Genomic DNA, 22863 nt, shown 5'->3' with positions numbered 1-22863 from the left:
GAAGAGTTCAACCGCCGCAACTTCGATCGCAACGCCAATTTACTTGGGCAGGGTCAGCTACAGTAGCCACTTCCCCGGGTACACAGTGGCGTTTTTGAACGACCGTGGCATGGTCACGGGTTGCGGAAGTGAAGTCATGTGATACAACGACGTTGTGGTGTGAGAACGGTTATTGGTCAGCAAGCGTCAGTGTTGCGCATCTTAGCTAGCCAGCGTCTGTGGAGGGACCAGCTCCGGTAGGGTTTGAGGTCAAGCTAGGGAACGGAGGAGCCTGATAAAACAAAATTAAAACACATGGAGGAGAGAGAAGAGTCTTACATTTCCGAGGAAGGAGGATAACCCTCATGGGTTTCGTTATCTTAATAACATCTGTCTATATTTGGAAACGTACATATCCTCTGGACAAGAGGATCCACTGGCTGTAATAAATATAATGGACTAGAAGAATACATGGAATTTGTACATACACACCTGTGTATTACATCATTGTACACACCTCTGTGTGTGTGTTTGTTTGTGTATACATATACATATATATACACATATATACACAAACATATATGTACATATATACACATATAAACAAACATATACACGGTATATACTGGACACACAATGTTCAGAATATTACCAGGCAATATCAGTGTAATGTACATGTTCAGAGTTAGAGTATGGTACTTGTTTTCAGTCCACTCTCTGGGTGAAGATTTAAGTTATGTATGTTCTTGTCATTTTATTTAGTTGAGGGTTCTTTTGTTGTTTGTTTTGTGATTGATGGGATGTGTAATGCTGCAAATTCCCCTTGGGACTCAGTAAAACACTATATCTTTCTATCTATTTAGATTACAGGAGAAAATGAATAAAGATTTCAAACAGCAGGACTAGGTAGTAACGGATAACAGTGGACCAATAAGCAAAACAGGAACTGTTTGGGCATTTTTAGATTCTAAAAGAGATATAGTCTTGCGATGACTTTCTAAGTATGCTATTTAATTTAGACGTTAAATCGTATGTGATGCAGTTTTTTTAAACTGAGCTAATCTGATGCAAATTTTGGAAAAGCTTTCATAATTGGTTCCAAAACCTGTTTGTTCCAAATGTCTTTCTAAAAGAGATAAACTTTGTATTATATTTAAAGGGCAAGAAAGATGAATTTTTCTCATACCAATGTTGATTACGACAAAAAAAAAACATACACAGAAGTAGATTATTCAAATGTCCATGTTCTTTTATTGCACATTTGAAGACACTTGTATTGTACTCTAAGTATCTTAAAATTTATGGAAACAAAATATGTATACATTATTATACATAAACTAATCTAAGTTTTATTTCATTTTATTTTATCTGTTTTTATTTTCTTTCATCTTCTGTGGGGTAGTCATGTGTATACAGTATGTTCTGCAGCTCATTCTGGCTTATTTAAAGAGGGGGAGAGACTGAGCAAATTCAAGGGTAGTTTTGAAATTACTTCAAATGAAAACAAGACATAAAAGTGCGGATTTAGTGAGAGAGTTTTATAATTATAAGGAATGTAAATATATAGACTGTGCAGGTTTTAACAGATGGGCCAAAGGATCCATTAAAAGATAATACAGGTTCTGCAGTCGCAGTTATTAGCTACAGTGCTGAACTAACAAAATTCAAATTTCCTAAGTGTGTACACTGTTGCATTGTTCGCCATTTTTATGGCTTCCAAATGGATTGAAAAAAATCGAACCAAATAAAGTTCTAGTTCTTTAGTGACCCAGTGCCCTCTCCTGTCAGGTGCATCCTGTAATCGCCAGGACTTATTATTCAAAATAATGGCAATACATTCAGGAGTGGACAAACTAGCCAAACAAGCTACAGTATTCTTCACTGTATTAAACCTTCAAAATCAGAGGGAAAGGGCATTGAATGGAAGAAAATCTATAAAAAGTGGCAGCAGCAGTTCAAAATAAGGTGAGTGGTTTGAGAAATATGGGAGGAAATAGAAAAGAGGAAGTATTAATGTCCGGATTAAGAATAGAACACAGTAATACGAGCAGCACATTTCACATGATAGGGAAGTATCCGAGCGATGTCAGGTACGTGTTATTTGTTTGCTGTAAATATATACAGACATATATCGGAGAGAAATGATATAGTGGTAGGCATGAAAAGATTAGGGCTAACAGGCGCAGGACGAAAGGGCAAACTGGGCTGGAAGGAGAACGCTCAGGCTTCAATTCACATTTGCAGTTCCCACTCCAGACCTGCGGGGGCAGTAATGAACTCCCCGCGTTGTTTACCATTCGACAAGGAATCGGAAACAAAGCAAAGGAGGCACGACAGGCGGTGGTCACACGTGGGTACAGAAGTTTATCGGAGTAATGTGGTGTAGTCAACTTAATTAGAAAAACATGTCGAGGAGGCAGAAAGCTATACCAGAAGAAAAGACCGCTTCCGAAGTGGGACACGAGCAGGAGGAGGAGGATGTCCAGGATCCGCCGCCGGAGACCAGACGCACCCGCAGCGGCCGCAGAGTGCGCACTCCTGTCGCGCTACTAGAGTCTGAAGCCCCGGTGAGGACTCCCAGCCGGAGGACCAGGAGGTCTGTGCTCCAGGAGCTGCCGGCGGTGGAAGAGAAAAGCACGGAGGAGCCAGAGCGGATACCCGAGAGTGTGGCCGAGGAGACGCCGCGCACGTCTGCTGCTGGACCGGAGCCGTGTACGGTGTCGGAGCTAGCTGCCAGAGCCGACGTTACCCTAAGCGGAGACGGTCATATGTCCAGGCCTGCGCTAGCGGAAACGGCCCCAACGATTGCAGAGACCGTCCCGCAGAAGATGCGACGTCTGGCTCCAAGTGGGAAACAAAACCCGGTCATTCCCCTGGGAAAACCGAAATCTGGGAGAGTGTGGAAGGACCGCAACAAGCAGAGGTGAAGAAAGACACGGAACCAGGATACATTTCAGGCCACAAAGCCCAGTGTTGTCCGATTTTGGACATGTGCTTTCCCTCATCAGGTCAAAGGTTTATGAATGAACTTCTGTGCCTTAGAAGCCTGGTTATTGGGCCATTTACACCCTGTACCACGTAGGTTTTTGCGTGCGTTCGTGGGCAGCCCTGATACTGAATCTGGAGAGCAGCTTCATAGCCAACAGATGGCGTTTAAGAGCCCCTGTTTGTCATTCAGTGTGTAAAATTGCTGCTGAAATTTGGATTAATGTTGAGCACTGACAGCATTAGGTCACTAGTAGCAAGCATCAAAAACTGTCATGTATTCAAGGTTAGCTGCTTTGTCAAAATCTCTCAGTTGGTTAAATGTTACCTGACAATAAACCATAAATCATTCTGGTATTGGTACAAAAACTCGGGTATCAAACTGGCAACTGTACTGACCACGTCCAGTGAAATGCAGCTCTCTGTAGGGTATGTGGATACATAGGAGTGTGGAAGAGTTAAAGTCTTTTGTATTATTAGTTAACCTGGTTTAAAAAAAAAAAAAAAAAATTTCCCCTCCAGGTTCTCTGCGTTGGTAAGAGATAAGCCATTGTGCTCCTCCTGGGAGAAGAAGATGGAGGCCAAGCGAGAGAAGGAGCTGGTGAAACGGTTTTCTTTGCAGCTTAAAGAGGAGAAAGCCAAACAGAAAGAGGTAAACTAAAGCCGTGTGACGCAGGTCTGTTTGACCCTTGTTACATGAACGCTCCTGCACCCTTTGATCGATTCTATTTTTCCCGCCTTAATAATAGGACAAGAGGAAGAGGAGAGAAGACAACTTGAAACGACGCGCGGAGAATGAACGCAAAGCAGAGATCGTGCAAGTGGTACGTCAACTGTTGTTCGTGCAAGTGCTGCTTGGTCAGATGGCGAAACATTGTAGGAGACCTTCACCCACCTACGCCAAACAGACACACATTTCTAAATTTCTACATACTGTCTACAGAATATAAAAACATAAACATTATTATACAGGGTCATACTGTACCATATTTGCAATACAGTAACAGCCTCCATTTGACTGGTAACACAGATGGAATGGAATCGACTCATCGATAATTATTGTACTGCACAATGTGAACATGGCGGTATAAAGATTCACAAGGGAGTTTTGATGCATGGCAAGCGACACACACGATCTTTCTGTTGCTAATTTGACCCGCTGTTTATTTTCTCTGGTCTCGTTTGTGTCACAGATCCGGAACACAGCAAAGATCAAGAGGATGAAGAGGAAACAACTCAGAAAAGTAGAGAAGAGAGACACGCTGGCTCTGCTGCAGAAGTCACAGAAGCAGAACGTAAAAGCCAAAGGGCAAAAAAACAACAAGACTGACAAAGATTTAACCTAAAGACAGAGATAATAAAAATGCATCTGTTCAGCGATTTGCCTTGGATGTCTGAAATACAACAAACACAATCAGACACGTTCCTCTGAGAGGACTTATTTACACATTAACCCGAGGAAAAGTTTTCTAAACAAAAATTGTATTAAATGAAAAATAATCTAAGTACATAAATAAATGTAACATGCTGCACAATATGTGTGATTGCTGCTGGTCAGGCGGGCACTAAGGTGATCGTCACAGAACAGTTAGGATTCGACTTTTCTTTTCTTTTTTTTTTCTTTCCCCTTATTTTTTTGAATATTGCCTGGCTGTGTTATCTTTAAAGAGCCTGTGTGCCAGTAAAGCATCACATATGACCAACTTTGTTTCACTCACAGGATTTTATAGTAAATAAAATTTTCCAGCTCTCAAATCAGTATCATTGTCTGCCTTAAAGATCCTTCATCGATCGGTCTACAGTTCATTGTTGGTGAATTTAAATGACTCTCAACTGGGGTCTGCAGAAGAACGTCCAAGCTACTTTTGGCGAAAAAATCACTGAAGCAGCAGCAACACTGGGCTTATACAAACAGCGGCGTATGAGGTTGTTGTATTTGTTTCAGGGGTCATAAGGGTTAGATAGAGTAGCTAGAGTATAACCAGTGTAATATCTTTTCACTTTGAAGGATGGGTTCGCATTTTTTCAAGTCCGAAACAGCAGTCAGTGGAGGGAAAGTAACACCAAGAGTGAGTTTTCTTGGACTTTGACCCCCATCACTTAAACTGAAATTGCTTTGAGGGGGGATCTCTTTAGGGCCACAATGGACAGGAGGAATGATCACAGTGAGCCAAACCAGTTTCAGTGGTCGTGTGGACACCTGACTTGTTTTAACACAGACTTTCGGTCCTTTAACAGTCTCTTTGAGAAAATTCTCACTTTAAAGTGCTGACGCTCTGCTTTGATTTGAGGGTGTTCACATCCACATTACATGAACCATGCAGAAAATTTAGCCCTTTTTAATATTTAGTTCTGAGTGTAGTGTGAAAGGCCAATCCGTTTTTTAGTGAACAAAGTGAGGCTGTTTGACTCCGACTGAACCATCGCGTCAGAAGATAGTCATTGGCCGTGTTCATTTGAGGTGCTCAAAGTTATTATTTTACACTGACTGAGAGGATCACACAAGCATATGAATCAAATGGAACAATAATTTATGGTTCATGTTTGGTTATGGTACTATCTGGGAGCTGTATTCTGACCAACAACTTGCTGGTATTGGCCATGACACATAAGTTTACTTTGCAACATCTACGTAAATGAATGCATGATGAGACATGGTTTCAGTCTTGGGTTGGCCCAAAATAGCAGAGTAAATCTGAAGAGAAGGTTGCACACAAAGGCACCCTGTTTTTTCCTCACCTTTATTCTCATTCCATGGACTTTACCTGGCATATTCATTGTTGTAGTACTACCTACGCAGCCTTTGCACAAATAATTCAAAATTGTCATATGCACACTGCAGCCTTTGTGTCGTACAGCGGGACAACTCCTTCAACTCATCACCAGCCTGTTTGCTTTTTAAATCCCTTCAGTTGCAGCAGAATAATCTGACTTTCTTTAAAAATGCACGGACAAACAAAGCAGTTTGTTAAATTGAGGTGGCCGATGCGGGCGGGTCTCTTTCACATGATTTTTCCTTTCTGTCATTCACCATATAAAGGTTTTGTCAAACTTGGAGGTTGAGTTAAATCTGGGCAACATCACAGGTCAAGGTGGCGACAGACATAAAATCCAGAGACGTTTTGTAAGTGCAGTCTTTCTTTTTCTGTCTTTTAGTGTTTAGAGTACTGTGTTAGAAAATCGCTTAACTGATTTTATTGCACTTTTCAGATTTGTTTTCAGTATTTCCAATTTTTTTTTCAAGAAATACTTTACTAGAATCTGAGAGAATGAGTTTATCTTTAACTTGCTTGTTAAATGGAGGAAACTGTTTTTGTTGATCAAATAAGGAAACGTTTTCATTTTTCTTTTAGATGTGACAGAGGTTAAAAATGCTTCTGATCATTCTGATACAACTCCTGATCATTGGTGAGTAAAACATGTTCTTGTTACGGATGGTTGCGATCTTTGGAAAAGGGATACAGTCCTCTCTTATACTGGTGTTTCATCTATCGATTAATAGCATCAGAAAATGCCCAGGCGGCCTCAACTGCAGCACCGTCAACAGAAACCGCAGCAGCCACGACCGCTGTCGCAGCCACGACCGCTGCTGCTGCCGCCACGACGGGCGCTGCCGCAGCCACCACGACTGCTGCTGCCGCAGCCACGACCGCTGCCGCTGCCACGACCGCTGCTGCCGCCGCCACGACCGCTGGCGCTGCCGCTGCCACGACCGCTGCCGCTGCCACCACGACCGCTGCTGCCGCCACGACGAGCACTGCTGCCGCCGCCACGACCGCTGCCGCAGCCACCACGACCGATGCTGCCGCAGCCACGACGAGCGCTGCCGCAGCAACGACGAGCGCTGCCGCAGCAACGACCACCGCTGCTGCTGCCGCCACGACCGCTGCTGCCGCCACGACGAGCGCCGCCGCAGCCACGACCACCGCTGCTGCGACCACGACAGCCAATGCTGCGACAACGTCCACCGCAGCGGCCGCGACTACTGCAGGAGCATCAACGACAGCCTCGGCAAACACTAACACGACTGCCACTAACGCTAGTGCTGCACATGCTGGGATCATGTACACGAGTGATCTGGTTTTCTGTCACCTCAGTGTTGTTCTCTTCAGGTTCTTGTCTACGGTGTGACTTGGTTGTAGTGTCTTTATTTATTTTTACAGAATACAGTAATTGTTACTCACAGAGTATATAATTTATGTTTAAATACATCAATAATAATAACTCAATAATATTATGAAGCACTCGTGTTGACAGGTTTTTAAAAATCTAGATGATACAAAGTGTTAAAATGTTCTAATAAAATTCTGGTAAAACTAAAAGAAATAGGTTTGTATTTCTTTTATTGTCACTGTCTTTAAAGTTATTTATTAATTATTCAGTCATGACTGTTAGTTTTCAAGGCTCCTCCTGCCCAGTTAACCAGGCATTTTTTCCCCCTTAACAATTATGTTAAAATGACCTTTTTCTACATACTTTAACCAAGCTATACTTGTCAGTTTAGTGGAAGCAGTGTTTCCAATTTTTGGACTGGTAAACTTTTGAAATGTTGTCTCAAAATTCCTGTGTAAATAGAACACTTTTTCTTTGAAATGCCATAGTAAATTTACAATAATTTATGTGAAGTTACTAATCTACTGATCTATCTCCATTGAGTTGAAGGCCATGGTTCGGACAGTTAAATAAGTAAATCCTGATCATTTATAGATACAACGGTCAGTATTTGTTATTTTACAGCAGATAAGAAAAATCATACAGACTCTTGAAACCAACCCTGAAAGAGATCTCTCAGACTTTTGGACATATGATATGTGGCACATCTTAACTACCAAGTCTTTATTTAGTATATACAGTTGCTTTATCTGACAGGAAACATGTTATCCTCTGTGTACTCTTAGTTTCATCCTAGCTGAGTAACTACAAAATGACATTTTCCACAATTTGTTTCCTTCTAATGTTTTTTCTTTTTTTAAATCAGGCAGTGAGAAAGGGTTCTGATTAATGACCTTAAATGCATCCCGGGTGTGTCACCATACATCAAAATGACTCGTTGAGACTGAGACTATTTGTCAAAGTGGCCTCACTAACGTTAAAAGAATGGCTTAAGACCGCCATTTTTCATGGTTTCTACTGTTACTCAAAATAAAATGTGGTCATATTATGAAACGCATTCCTGGTTTCGGAAAAATATAAAATGAAAACATCAGTCAGTTATTCACTTCTTCCATACGCGGCTGTTTCCTCAAACACAGACACAAAACAGATGAACCTTGTCTACCTTAAAAACGGGGGAAAGTGTGTAATGATCAAGAATAAGATTGGTCAAAAAAATTTGCTGTTAGTTTTAGCTTAATTATATTCTGACTTGAGTCCCAGGAACCAATCATTGCGCTTGTGCTGAAATCCTTTGTGGCCTAATTTGCTGTGTGTCAATTAGTTTGCGGTAATTTAACGAAAAACACGTATATTTAGAATTATGTACCGTGGTAGCACAGTACAACTCGAAGGTGCGAATTATGGGACGCATGCAAGCCAGGGCCACATGATTAGCTAACAATGCATGGCCTGCTTTAAAGGCCCTTATCATTTTGGGCGAAGTTGCCACTCGGTGGTGCGTGTATTAATCTGTCAATAACATCCAGTCACACATTAATGTTATTGTGATTTTCGGCTGGGATTAACCTATTAGAATATATTTAGCAGATGCTTCACTGTTTCTCGTACTTTCATACATGCAGGTTCACATGCAGTTCCTATTAATGATGCACATAAGCTTTGACCCCGGACATATCCACTGAACCCTCTAGAACAAACTAATAGCCAAGGTGAATGTCAATTTAATTGACTGTGCGTGTTAGTTAACCCCTCAGAGGAGCTGACTGGCTTAACTAACACACACAGTCGATTAAATTGGTTGTACAGAGGTGAAACAAAGACACAAAATAATAACATAAGGAACATAAACACGGAATAAGCAGAATAGCCTGCGAAATAGAAATACGTGTAACTTTAGAGTACATAATTTAAAACAGACAGGTGGATTAGTTCAAATATGTGTAACTGCAAGCCTTCTCACACTCAGGGTCACTCATGTCACACGGCAGTCATGTGAGACTCGTCAGCCAGAGGAATGAAGGTGTGAATGGCCGTGAAAGCACCTGCAAAGGTGCGGTGTGTCATACTGCATGTCGGTGATCCTTGTGCGACACTGAGTGAACGGCCAAGAGAAATTAAAAAGGCCTTTTTATCTTAAAAGGGGAATTCCCACAGATTCTACACGTCAGAGTCCGTTTACAGGTCTTGGGGAGTACCACTGCACATGTGGAAAAAGTTGGATTAAGCCTTTCAGGGATCCAGAGGGTAGCTGCGCAAAATCGGATAGCAGCATCAGTTGGAGCAGAAGACTACAAGTTTGAAAATGAACAAAATCTGGTGGTGTGGCGTTATAAAGAAGTGAGCTTAACTGGGTTAAGTTAAATCAAAGACCTTTTAAGACCTTTTTAATACCACAGTGTGAAATTTAATACCTGTATCACAATCATACCAGCCAAACTATGAACGTATGATGGAAATTATGAATGAATTACTTATTATATTGTATTTTTCAGTACCTCCCAGCAGTGTATAACAATAATTGCTAATGATATAATTAATAAAATTAACACAACCTGGACGTGGATAAGCTGCATAAAATAGTTTGATAGATGAACCAATGAAAAATGATTTTACTGAAGCCTTTGCTAAAAAAAAAAGTGACATGAGCTAGTGAGCTTCCTAGCTGTTGTAGCTAATTGACGCTTCACCGAAAAAAAAAAAAAATCCCACTTTTATTTTAGTGTCATGTTTAGTCTGAACACTAACATTACTGCCTACAGAAGGCAAGAGAGGACTTAACAGTTTTGTAAATTAAATTTAACACTTTTTATACCTTCCAAAGACTTTTTATTTTTCTTAACTTTTTCTTAAGACCTGCAGTTACCCTGTTAGCAGATTCGTGCGGCTCCTCATCTCTGCTCGAAGCTAACATGACATTAGCCATAGCTTTGTGCATCTCACGTCACTTATCCGGTCACAGACGGTCGTTTCAAAACACCCGCCGTTTCTCCGAAGGTATTTCAAGAGTCCAAAAAGACTCTTCTAACCATCTGAATGAAAAAAAAAAATGTTTTGTCTGCCTAATGATTCAAAAAAAAAAAAAATTAAAAAAAAAATTTTTTTTACCCGTTTCCCAAGTGCTGTGTGTTCCCGAATCAAAACAAAGATGTCAGCGGTGGTTAATGTAGGCGGCAGGTTTTAACGAAGAAGGAGATGGCATGAGCTGAAAGAAGAAGCTCTGTCTGCTTCTGCCGTGTCTATTATAACCTTTTATTTTATTTATTTATTTTTACCCTGACAGTGTTACAGCAGTGCGATGCTATATCAGTGGCGTACTCTGAAATTTCCCGTGCTGCTGTCACTGCCTTACAGGTACATGCGGCACGTGCTGTATGACCCAACGAAAACGCAGGCTCCCTGACGAGAAACGCGCCCGTGACACAGAGACTTTGGCGTAAAAGATAAAAACCGCGCTTCGAGCCCGATAGGTCACCTTATTGTCAAAAGCGCAGCCATAAGGAAGACGTGAATACGATCTTCGGGTAGACGAATTAATGCAGGTGATTTGAACGAACGCCATTTATCCACAAGATGGTGCCATTACATAAATGTTGGGGCTCTGTCTGCTCAATTTCACTACATCCGCGATACTGTATATCTTGGTTATAATACATTTTAAACAAAGTACAATGTATTCGTTAATCTTGTGATTTTATTTGAGATGAGTCCATAAGTGAATCTGAACAAGCGGCCTCATATTCAGGCCCCTTCACTTATTGCAACCTTAATTGTGTTGTAAATTCATTTAAAATGCTTTAAACTGAACTTTTTGGGAAGTTGTTCGCACACACAATAACCCATAATGACAAAGCAAAAATATGTATTCTAGAAATGTTTGTAAATCTATTTTAAAAAACCCAATTTGTAGAGTGCCAGACTTGGGGTCTGAATACTTGCAGAAGCCTCTTTGCTCACTAGTATAAGAGTGAAATCTTACACTGATTACATTTCTTCATCAAGTGGTCTACTCTTTGTCACTTTAACACACTGGCAAGTATTATCTTTGGATCATAATCACTGTGCTAGTTTTGATAAAAGATATTGTTACAAGTATGAAAGGAAAAACACTTAAATATTTCCAAAACTTGGAATTTTTATTTACAGTTCAATTCAGTCACATGCAACATTTTCTTAAAATGAATAAACATGAAATTAGCAAAAAACAAGAAAAGAAAAATGCATATTATTTTCTCAAAAAAAAAGCAATATACAAAAATAGAGCTTACAAATACTGTACAGCAATTGTCTTCAAAAATATTCTGCTGCAGAATTCTTAGTTTTACAAACAATGTCTGTGAGAGTCCACAAACATAATCAGTGTTAACAAAAAAAGGGGTTGTGAGGGCAGAGGGTATAGTCAGGTACACTGGTAAAGGTGGGAGGGTTTGTTTGGACTAAGTGGGGGAAGTTATTTGTGAGTCGGAAGGGTACTACGAAAGCTACGGAGGAATAAATAACACATCGTACAACACAAGAAGAAGTTAACTTAGGGAGGCAGTGAGAGAATCCTAAATGGTCTGATTGCTAAAAACAACCATGGCAATATAATGAACCCCCCCCCTCATCTATAAGGGAAAGTGTATCAATCTTCTATTTTTGTTTTTTAATAAAACAGTAGAGTTTTGTCGTATTCTGCCCAAACACTGTCTTCCATCAAATGCTGTGCCCTGAAAGAACAGTCCTATAAGTGACTGATGATGGAATTAATTCAGACGCAGCGCTGACGTCAACGGGGATTTCACTGGTGGGAAGCCATCCATTACTATATTCATGACTGGCTCATAATCCTTCATTCCTTTCTCTCTTTTTTTTTTTTTTTGGCCATTATCTGACAGAGACTCTGCCCTCTTGTTCTTTTCTTTTCAAAAAGCAGGACCTTCTTTCTTGGTGGCTCGGACTTCAATTTGGGTTGGCACTTTGTTTGAAGTGGGATTAGGACGGCACACAGGAGGGAAACGGGGAAGTGTAGGTGGAAAGGCTAAAAGTGTTTATAATCAAACACAACACTTAAGATGGCCAAATGGCAGGAAGTGTTCAGCTGCCATTTAGTTTATATGAAGGAGCATTTCTTGTGCACCTTATGTATAAATACACAACTACTGACACTACTGTCTATATACATTTAACAATGGTGATATCAGTGGCTACCTGACAATGCAATAAAGCATGCTTTCACATTAAGTCTCCTAATTTTCTTTTCTGTCTCTCATTAACCATACATTCAAAAAGAAAACCGCTAGCCGGAACAAAGCTTTAAGACTTGTGTTACTAGCACTGAGCTACCAAATATGTCATCTTTCGGGGACAGTGGCAGAATTAGTAGTCGACTTATAGTTTAATCAGTGAGGTTTCGGGGAATAATTTATGACCAAGAATGTTTGGTCTCACTTTGTAACATCTGCAGTGAGATATGTGTTATATGAAACAGTCAGAGCCTCTTCATAATCAAAGACTAAGAAGCGAGAAGGTACCGAATACCATACATAACGCAACATAGCTTAGGCTGCATATTTTATTCAACATAAAACCACAACCTTTTCAGTGATAGGCCAGATGATGTACTTCAATCACGAATTAAATCATCAATTCACTAGAGTGAAGAGGTTGTGATATTGCTAATCAACATGGTATTGTTTAGTTTTATTTTTTTTAAATGATTGAGGCAGTTTTTGTTCAAATAGGGGTAATGCGGACGAAATGTTTCTTTGAATTTTAGTTTGAAGTGTTAATAGTCTTTTCATCAGTGGTAGTGTAGCACTGCATAATATATGGGGATCGGAGTTCTTCTAGGGCATGTAAAAACGAACTGAAACGCTACACACAGGACAGAGAAATCCTGCTTTTGCTCTCATCTAAACGTTGACATTTTTCACCTTGCTGCATGCTCTGACCCCATTGAAAAGGTCGTCACTGTGGGGTGCGGGCAGACATTCAACAGAGATGAAACATTCAAACCACAGAGATGAGAGTAACAATGCTTTTCTGCCACGGAGGGTGAAACACATTGTCACTTGTCAAACCGCCCATGTGTTGGGAACCTGCGCAACGCTGTCCATGACAGTGTTTGGTGTTAGACAATAAAACCTAATGGGGAATAAAGTGTGGTAAAGGCAGTAATTATTTTTACTGTTTAAATCTGAGGCTTTGTATATTCACAAAGATATTTGAAGACTTTGAGTTATAGATGGAAATTAGATTTTGGTGTCCTTCTCCATTTATCAGAATTCAAAATAAAAGCCTTTTTGGTTGTTTTTGTTCCTTTTTTAAGTAGTGGGACAACTCTTATTTATTTGATTTTATTTTACTTGGATCACAGATTGTGCCTTTAAAACTAATGTACGATTGTCATTGGACAATACATGTCACAGGTAAAAGACAATCTCCAACTTATCTTGGGTCCATCACTGTGAAGCACAGCTTTTTTTTTTTTAGCCCCCTTTTACATCAGCACATTTCCCCACCCACAACACATTTATCAAAAGCAGCTAAAAAGAGATGAGGACAAAAAAAACATACACAAAAGCGGGGCTCAGAGTTACTGTATGTGTTGCACAACACAAAAAGCACCCTGTACCGTACAGAAAGAGAGAGAGAGAGAGAGGCGAAAGCACCAGAATACTGCAGCCAAAAAGCTGAACTACCCTGTATGTGTGAGTGTATGAATGAAAATGCTGCTTCATTACAACCTGCTGACCACCAACTCTCTGGCAGCCCAGGCAGGGGGGAGGCTTGTGCCCGTCCCTCTGTGCATGTAGATGTGTTTTACAAAGTAGTGTGTATCTTAACCAGAAGATATGCTGAGGGCAGTACTTGTGATGCAGGTGTCAATCCGCTAACTCATTCACTCAATGTAGTTGTACCAAAAAATTATAATAAATAAAAAATTAAAAAAAATAGAAATGCTCTACTGGGGTAGAAGCAAAGATAACTGGAACTGTGTACGCAGCACATTTTAAGTAGGAGTTCATTCTGATCTCATCCTAAAATGAATTGTCAATCACTTTCTTGCAGAATATGTGATGCTAGTTTAATATAAATCAAAATAACAGTTTGACATTAGTTGCTTTGTTTTGTGAAGTGTCTCAAGCCATCGTAACATTCACACAGCTCAGCTTCAATAAAAATAAAACGATGCGGTTGCAGAGCAAGATAAAACTGGAACATTTATGTTATTTTATAGATTTTTAATATCGCCTCATTACTGGTGTTTGTTTTGTAAACAGTTTTATAGACAATGCAGGTTATACACACTAATACTGCTTAGATAAACACAGTAGTTGAAGTAGGTAATTTGAAATGTTGATTTTCTGTTGGAGAGGTCCTGAAATATTTTTCCAAAAAGAAGAAAAGAAAAGAAAAGAAAGATCTTGAGTATTCCTGGGGTGACAGCAGCATGTAGCCTGCGTTTGCCTAATAGCACTCGTATGTAGAGGAAGTTACCCGGTAAATTCATTTAATGAAAATATAAATTTGTTCACTGTATCACCTTTCTGTTTTGACAGAGTAGTAAAAAATGATAATAACAGTAACATTGTTATGAATGACAACAGGTGATGAGGGAACAAATTCTATAGGCTTTACATAAAGTGTGTCAGAGTTAATGTTTGTGTGTAAAATTCTGGCTTTCAACACATTCAAACCTTTCACATTTAGTCAGACGTAAAGTCTTCGAGGTTGCTTTGAGGTTATTATTTCATGTGTGAGCAATTTGAACAGAAACTATTGTCCAAATTTCCTGACATCTTCCGACGTAAGTATTGTTGTCCCTTTGAGATATATATTGTTTTTTTTTGTTTAAAAATCAAAGTTTACTAATTAAAAATGAAAACCCATGTGGTTTTGCACTGTGCACAGAAATAATAGTTAATGATAAAAATATAAAACATGACCTTGCTACTACGATCACAAGCAATTAAGGTTTGACTTCTCATAAAGTGCTTGTTAAAAAAAAAAAAAAAAAAAATTTTTTTGTGTATTGTAGTTCTTGGCTTTTATGTTTTTTTTCATCCTGGTCTTTAGCTGGTGTCCCCAGAAAAGTGCTTTGGTTGTGAAAAAGTTATCGACCAAATCATGGCCAAGACAGGAGACTTTTTCTAGATCAACTCTTCTTCATTGTCCGCGAAAAGAAAAACAGGAAAACAGTTGATTATCAGTCAGAACTGATAAAGAAATCCTTTTGTGAACCAATGCAAAGATTAAAGAGCTGACGATGGCTGCCGATTCACTGTTTTTGTGAGTATCTGCGCAGTAACTCCAGTTTCTCCATCTGTCCACAGACTCATACCATAGCGGACCTGTACAGGTGAGAGTATGAGTGATGGGATGTGTGTGTTTGTGTGTCTGTAGTGTACTGCTTGAGATGGTTTGAGTCTGCTACACCAGGTTCTCGATGCCAGGCAGAGGCTGCTGTATTGGCACAGCGGGATCTGTGCTGCCAGCCTGCTGGGCGAGCTGCAAGACGGGCATGTTGCACAGCGGGCACACTTTCCTCACCTCCAACCACTTAATGAGGCACCTGGGAGGGAAAAAAAAGGCACAACAGGGACAGAGTTAAGGCAAGGAAGACAGAGATAAGCAGAGGCATCAGAAAATGGAAACTTGGTTTAACTTAAGGCTCAAAGGTTAATCAAAGTCGCTATTCTAGTTTATATACACAGTAAGAACACAGATTACATTAAGTGACTTGTGATAACCAACACTTGCACTTGCTTGTGAGCTTGGCAGTATAGTGCATAAAGGTTAAGATGGAAGCATAGTATTTAACCATAAATCAATGTATAATAGTATTCTTTGATAATTTGATGAATTTAGCATATAAACGTATTGTACTGGCACATATAGACCGGTGACAAATTAAAGGAAAAAACCTGGCTCGAGGCTTACTTTACGTTTTACTTGTTTCATTCACCACGTGAGTGGTAAATTTTTTACAGAATCTAATGAAGGTTCTAGGGTCCTTCACAACGTTATAGTGGTCATTGTGGACGTTCTCAGAATCATTTAGGATGTCTTAGAGGTCGATAGGAAGGTTGTAAAAGTCCTTTAGGTTGTTCTAGGGGTTGTTTAAAAGATTTAAGAGGTTCTAGAGGTCCTCTAGGTGTTTCTAAGGGTCTTCTGAAGGATCTAACATCGACATGTAGTTTTTGAAGTTTTAGAGGTCGATGACAAGACTCTAGAGATCCTTCAGAAGGTTCAGGGGGATGTTAGGAGGTTGTAGTGGCCATTGAAGAGGTTCTACAGGTCATATAAGAGTTTCTAGGAGTCTTTTGGAGGTTTTAGTCGTCCTTTAAGACGTCCTAGTAGTTCTTGAGGAGGTTTCTAGTGGGCCTTTAGGGGATTTTAGGGGTCCTCTAAGTGGTTAAACACCTATGTGAGATTTTGCAGTGATGTGCTCCCTGCCACCATCAGCAAAAAACACCATTTGAGGGAATGACCTTTGGAAGAAGGCTGTTCATTCCTCCCTAAGAGTTTAATACACTTGAAAAATTTATGACAAAGAGCACTGAAGATGTTCTGGAGGCTCGTGGTGGAACATCCCATCGTCCCCCATTTGTATGTCAGCTGATAAGTAACAAAAGCTTTCACCAAAGGAATGCCAAAGATATGTTTGCAATCATTTTGCGAAACTGTGCAGCTATTACAAAGTTTAAAGCGCTGACAAATCTGTCTTTCACACACACACACATTTTTTTTTTAAACTAAGGTCAGGGGACTTTTAAACATTTTTCATCATTTTCTTTTTAAGAAATGTACATATATTGTGCATGGCATTTTGCATTTTTCAAATATTGATATTGTTATCAACATATAAAATCCAGTCTCAGTGGCTCTCTAATACAGATGGAAAGCAGAGAAGGGTTTTACAATGCAGGAGGGGTTTGATTTCCTTTGGATGTTTATTTATTTTTCCCACCATAAATACATATTATTATATGAATCCACTGTAAAAGGCCAAGAATCCAAGCTCACCACAGCCTGTGCTATCTGTGAAGAACTACAGACCTCTACAGCCACTTTCCAAATCTACAGGAGGTGATTGTTTCATGATCACAAAATAGATTTACAGCTATTCAGGTTCAGCACTTAGTAGCTGTGCACATATTGCAGTTAAATATGCTCCACACACACACACACACACACACACACACACACACACACACACACACACACACACACACACACACACACACACACACACACACACACACACACACACACACACACACACACACACACACACACACACATTCATTCTACAAACACACTAATAAAGTGGCATGAGGTCAAACATTAGGGGATGTAGAGCTGAAATGTCAATTGTCAATTGACAATCATTTCATTTCACGTATTTTTTTCAAACCCAAATTTCAAGCATTGTGTTATTCCAGCTTCACCAGTGTGGGGATTTGCTGCTTTAGTCTGTTTGATATCATTGTTATTTGAATATCTTTGATATATATGGTTGTGGACTGGTGATCAGATAAAAGAGGCATTTTGAAGACGTCACCTTGGATTTTCCACTTTTTTTATAATGTAGCTGTCTATATGAGTTAATCAAACTTGAGTTGTGACTTCCGAAAGCATGTGGGACATGAGCATTAAATGGACTTGGGGACATGCACACATCGTATATTATTCATGAATGTACTGTTTTCTGTGTTTCTAAGTATGAGAAGATAGTATGGTCTTCACTGCTGAATTTTTATTTGGCAGTGGTCTGCTTGGAATGTCTGTTTTCTCTGTAAATCAACATGGCTTTACTTGCACAGACTATAAAAGGAGTGTTTATACTGTGGCTTTAGTGAGTGGTGACCACTCTTGCTGCAACTGGGGGAAAAAAAACTAGGCCAAGGGAGGTGTCGTGCTGATATAAACAACTCAGTTGAAATGGTCAGGGCGCAGGGGGAGGTGTGGGATAAAGTTGGCTCATGCAATCTATCATGTCCCGTGTAGTTCTTCACGTCATACACACTTGGCTTTATATATAATTATGAACTTTGTTATTTTTGTCTTACACACTAACACCTCTTTCTTTGTTTTTTAATTTGTGTGTGCGCGCGTGTGTGCGTGTGCATGAGACTAAACAAAACCTTCTACTTACTTCCTATGAAAGGCATGTTTACATGGACAAATCCCCAGCTCGTCTTTCTGTTTGAACTCCTCCAGGCACACTGCACATATCTGAAAGGGAGACCGTAAATTAGAGATATTTTCTGAGGAAGGCAATGCAACAACTTCAAATATGTTGGACGTTCTCCGGTGTTTCGGGTTTGGTTCTTTCAATCTTAATTTGAGTTTTATGTTGTTGGATTGGAAACAAACTATCGCAACAGCAAAAGTCAAAAACACATGGAGAAATACAACTGGCCGATATCTGCAAAAAAATTTGAAACAAACAACGGAACAGTCACTGACCACCTCTGTTCTGTTATATAACTCTGACTTAACTTACACTGGGGACTTGTTCAGTTAGTTCTTTTAGTGGCAACGTTTTTTCTTTCCTTCAAAAGAAAAACTTTTATAGATCACTGTGATGGAGTTAAAAGACCAACTAAGATTTTGTTTCCAAGTGTTAGAAAGACTGAAAGATTTGTAAAAATTAAGAACCTCAGCAGCGAACCACACCACATGGACATCCAAGCCAATCTGGGACAACTGGTACATATTAAAAGCATAATCTTTGGATGCAAAAGAGAATAACAGGTTTTTATGGGCTTTCTTCATTGGCTTTATACCAAATTCTATGACCTCAGGGCTTCTAGTTTTTGTCAGTTTTGTCCAATATCCCTGTCTGGTGATTTTTCCAGGGTAATTGTGGAAATCCTAGTGGACGGGTTGTGGTTGTTTGCCTTTGTTTTAAACAAATAAATGCTCAAGTATGACACTAACAGGTTATGACCTACCTAACTGTTTTGGCCATGTGGGACATGTTTTTTCATGAAAATCTAGGGTAAAATATGTAAGAGAGATCCTTGTCAGCTGCCAATTTGTCTAATTTTGGAAATTCAGTTTGCCTTCATACTGTCATAGCAGGTTCTCATGAATTTTTCTGGATGTGAAATGTATTCGCACTGGTGAATTCCCAGGATGTACTGAAGAAATCATAAGTGCAAAGCTTATTCATCACATCTTTCCAGTAGAAGAACAATACACCAAAAGTCAGTGGTCTAATAAATAAAATATGACTCAGTACTGAAAGCTACTACAAAAGCTACTACACCTTTCAGGACCTGCATCAATCAAGGTAACGAAACATTCTGCCCTCTGATTGGACTCTGCTTTGTGATTGGATTGTCATTGTCCAATCAGATTGAGGTGTAAAGACAGGGTCAAAATTCGTACATGTAACTTTAGCGTTACACACAGTGTGGGAACTTTGAGCGCTGAGTTTTATATGATGTTCACAAAAGCACTTCTTTTTTCACAGTGTCTTTGTGTAACCTCCCCACTGATATCGTTTGTTCACACATTTTATTCACAGTCCCTTTTTTTTTCTTCTTACAAATACAAATTTTTTCTACACATCAACAAACTTAAATTTCTCATGCAGATTTATTTTACAGGTTTACAAAGGTTAATTTACAACTAAAAACTTTGGAATTGTTTTTGAACATCACTTTACAAGCTCAAAATCTTTTCGAACCTACTTTGAGCCCCTAAGTTTCTCCTTCTAGAAATACCCATCATGTATCAAAAGTGACTGTTTCTTATCAGTGCAATCAAAGTTTTGCCCAGTCAGAATCCAGAGCCAATGACTATAGGCAGGGTTGGCGCACATAGACTGCTAAATCAAGACACTTGGGGCCTCAAATTCCCTCGCTCCCACTGGCTTAACAGCCATATCACTGGGATATTCCACAAATCTGCATGTTAATCTTGTTCTTCACTATACCATCAGTTCAGAGTTTCCTTTGCTAGAGGACAACTGCCAGGGCTTCTGTCTTTACCTGCCACCTGAACATTCCCTCTTTATGTATCAACACCAATGTATGAATGCCCGAGGAAGACATATCACACCAAGTACTATAAGAATAAGTACATCTCAGTATATCCAAGTGAAACCATTCGTTGGCAAGTGAAAAGAAGTGGATGACTGCAACAGGTACAGTCCTAGTTGAATTTATTGGCAGCCCTGAATTTTAAGTACAGAGTAAAGAATATCTTCAGAAATAAGTGCAAATTAACCAATTTTGTATGATCAGAATATTATATAAAATGTCTAAAGTTACTAAACATGTAAGACAAAAAAAATGCTAGTGAAATAAAAAATACAACATAAAATGTACACTTGACACAATTATTGGCACCATCTTGATGAATTTAAATAAGTTCCTCAAAAAATAAATAAAATTCCCCTGTGCTCTATTTTCACTGTTCACATGACCGGAGTCAACCAATGAATGATAATTAACCAAATAAATTTGCATTTAATTCTGAAGATATTCTCAACTCTGTACTTAAAATTCTGGGGTGCCAATAATTTCAACCAGGACTGTATAATGTAGGTAGCACAAAGCTGACTATCCCTTCTCCAGACCAATACTCAGTACTAGAATAAGCAATGACAAGGACGGTATGTTACAGTATGCATATGGAACTGGACTTTTCAATTTGTGAGAAAACAGGCAAAAATTAGTAAGTCCACACAGTATTCCCATCACTAAACTTCTTCCAACCAGGGGGTAAAACTTCCATGAAGAGGGTTTTAATTTGGCAAACTGTTTTTTTGGCTGTCTAACCCTGCAACTATTACTCCTTTTAGCCACACAGATTTTCTTTTTCTCACGGGGGGTGGAAGGACAAGTGAGGATGAAAAGAACAGCATGCGGGCTCTTAGCTTTCTATCCTGAGGATTTTTGGATGCAGAACAATCCTCTGTTAAGATGTCTGCTTTGCTCTCTATTGGTGAATAGATCAATGTTTTTGTCCTTTCCAGTGCCTTGTCTGCTTTGTCTGCTTTGTCACAGACAGTTGAGATCCAGCACCCTTCACCAACTTTTGACAGAAACTCTTTTTTCCTGATTAAGTCAATTAATCCTGTAAGCTTTAGTTAAAGACGCCATGCAAAAAAGATGGACTTAATTTTATGGAAAAACATTACGAAATCATGGATTTGGTCAAAGAAATAATGTTAACCTGTGCCTGTGAAGACTAATATGTTTCAAGATTTATGGTTCATTCTAAAGACAAATCAATATGTTGTCTGATGTCAAACATAAAATATGTGGTACAAATTAGTTACTTAACAAATGTTGAGCAGAAATGTGTTGAAAAAAGCTTGATCCAAAAGAGCTAAGCAACAGAACAAGATTAAAGTAAGAGTGAAAAGAAGAAAAGAACCAAGGCTCAAAATAATCCTCAAAGGCAATTTGTGACCAGAATAGGCGCCAGTTAACCTAAGTGAGTATGTATTCAGACCAACAGGCCCTTCTCTCTCTGGAGCTCTAGTGATGAGGACACGTTGCCTGGCACCTTGGCAACACTCAGTCCCAAACACTTTCCTATTACTTTATGTTGTATAAAGAACAATTTCCAAGTAAATTAATACAGAGTGCTTCTCATTTTCTCTATCTACAGATCTGCATCTCTCTGCTTCCATTTTGGTCTTTCCAGACACATATTTCTGCCTACAGAACATTTATGAAACTCAGGCCTGCAAGAAAGGGAAAACTCCTGAAAGCTTTGGAAAGGCTCACATGAATCTGCACTAATGTTACCTTCTGGTCAAAGATGCTATAAATACAAAATTCCATAAGTTCTGTAATGTTGACACATGGACACTGTCCAACAACAGACAATTGGCCAAAGTCCCTTATTATTGACAGAAAATAATACTAGTAAGCATGAATGACGTATTGGATGTCGTCCTGGACTTTTACACGATAAAAAACAATACAATAAACTCTTCACAAAACATCAGTCTAAAAATGAATATTTACAGTAGGCACAATTGTCAATATAGAGCACGGAGATACAAGTGGCAGCCATTTCCTAATTATATTATGGCATAAATATTAACAGACCTTTAATCTAATCTAATACCAAAAACACTGTCAGCATTGAACCAGTTACATTATCAAAAAGAAAAACAGCAGACAACGATTACACTGGACTTTAAAATGCCAGATATGATTACTTTACAAAAGGTATTAAGTGTGAAATTATCACCTCTAGCTCATATGCATAGAGATACAAAACAACAGAATCAATTACCCTTGTGAAACCTAACACGTGAAATTAAAATGTGTGTGAAACTTTGATAGTTACTCTAAAATTATAACAAAGCAAATCCTGTAACATGTCATAGAAGATTTGAGGCTAATCAGAGAATATTATACCAAGGCCACAACAGGACACCTCTTTCCCAGATGGTGCAACGTAACATGTACATTGGCTTCCCTTTTTAAAAGACTTTGTGTTGTAGATTTAAATGTAAATGGGCAAAATTGTGAGTCTGCCCATCAATGTTCACTCAATAACCCATAATGACAAAGTGAAAACATGTTTTTAGAATTTTTTGCAAATTTATTAAAAATCAATAACTCATTCATCTCTGCAGAGGACGTTTGAATTTCTGTTAGAGTGATCATTGGGCTCTTGGTCACCACTTTTCCGTTCCTGCATGGTTACTCAGTTTGGCCGGACGGCCAACTCTAGGAAGAGTCCTGGTTGTTCCAAACTTCTTCCATTTTACAATTACTGAGGCCACTCAGAGCAACACTCTGCGCTTTAGAAACGGTTTTA

General features: G+C 39.3%; 3 protein-coding genes and 1 long non-coding RNA gene across 11 annotated transcripts in view; 2 read left to right on the top strand and 2 right to left on the bottom strand.

The window, feature by feature from the left end:
• glb1 (galactosidase, beta 1) overlaps positions 1 to 138 on the bottom strand; it is an 8503-nt gene extending 8365 nt beyond the window's left edge. Inside the window, exon 1 of one of the 2 annotated variants that reach the window (XM_040147460.1) lies at positions 1 to 138. This exon is cut by the window's left edge and continues 119 nt beyond it. The gene's annotated coding sequence lies outside the window, so the exon portion shown is untranslated. The other variant, XM_040147459.1, reaches the window with a different exon arrangement.
• A 2095-nt stretch (positions 139 to 2233) lies between these two features.
• ccdc86 (coiled-coil domain containing 86) lies at positions 2234 to 4719 on the top strand. Its single transcript, XM_040145107.1, has 4 exons — positions 2234 to 2902; positions 3487 to 3616; positions 3714 to 3788; positions 4158 to 4719. Exons 1-4 carry the CDS (start codon positions 2385 to 2387, stop codon positions 4308 to 4310), a joined length of 876 nt encoding a protein of 291 aa, XP_040001041.1. The 5' UTR covers positions 2234 to 2384; the 3' UTR covers positions 4311 to 4719.
• A 1020-nt stretch (positions 4720 to 5739) lies between these two features.
• LOC120800825 lies at positions 5740 to 6518 on the top strand. Its single transcript, XR_005709017.1, has 3 exons — positions 5740 to 6088; positions 6318 to 6372; positions 6467 to 6518. It is a non-coding gene; the product is annotated as an uncharacterized LOC120800825 (long non-coding RNA).
• Positions 6519 to 11923: 5405 nt separating this feature from the next.
• Positions 11924 to 22863, bottom strand: part of rnf24 (ring finger protein 24) — a 37118-nt gene continuing 26178 nt past the window's right edge. For 6 of the 7 annotated variants that reach the window (XM_040145331.1, XM_040145334.1, XM_040145330.1 and 3 more), the window contains 2 exons: positions 18221 to 18300; positions 11924 to 15634 (listed from right to left, as the gene is read on the bottom strand). In XM_040145331.1, the coding sequence (XP_040001265.1) occupies positions 15493 to 15634; positions 18221 to 18300 (222 nt within the window). In that variant the 3' untranslated portion in view covers positions 11924 to 15492. Of the gene's footprint in view, positions 15635 to 18220; positions 18301 to 22863 lie in introns of those variants that run through there. The other variant, XM_040145337.1, reaches the window with a different exon arrangement.

This window comes from Xiphias gladius, chromosome 15 (assembly GCF_016859285.1).
Source record: "Xiphias gladius isolate SHS-SW01 ecotype Sanya breed wild chromosome 15, ASM1685928v1, whole genome shotgun sequence".
Classification (NCBI taxonomy): domain Eukaryota; kingdom Metazoa; phylum Chordata; class Actinopteri; order Istiophoriformes; family Xiphiidae; genus Xiphias; species Xiphias gladius.
The sequence above is the reverse complement of the archived record's forward strand: the minus strand, read 5'-3'. Positions and strand labels throughout refer to the sequence as shown.

Coding starts and splice junctions, on each gene's coding strand:
- ccdc86 (XM_040145107.1), top strand. CDS start 2,385: ATGTCGAGGAGGCAGAAAGCTATACCAGAAGAAAAGACCGCTTCCGAA. Junction 2,903..3,486: donor AAGGACCGCAACAAGCAGAG/GTGAAGAAAGAC, acceptor TTTCCCCTCCAG/GTTCTCTGCGTTGGTAAGAG. Junction 3,617..3,713: donor AGAAAGCCAAACAGAAAGAG/GTAAACTAAAGC, acceptor CCTTAATAATAG/GACAAGAGGAAGAGGAGAGA.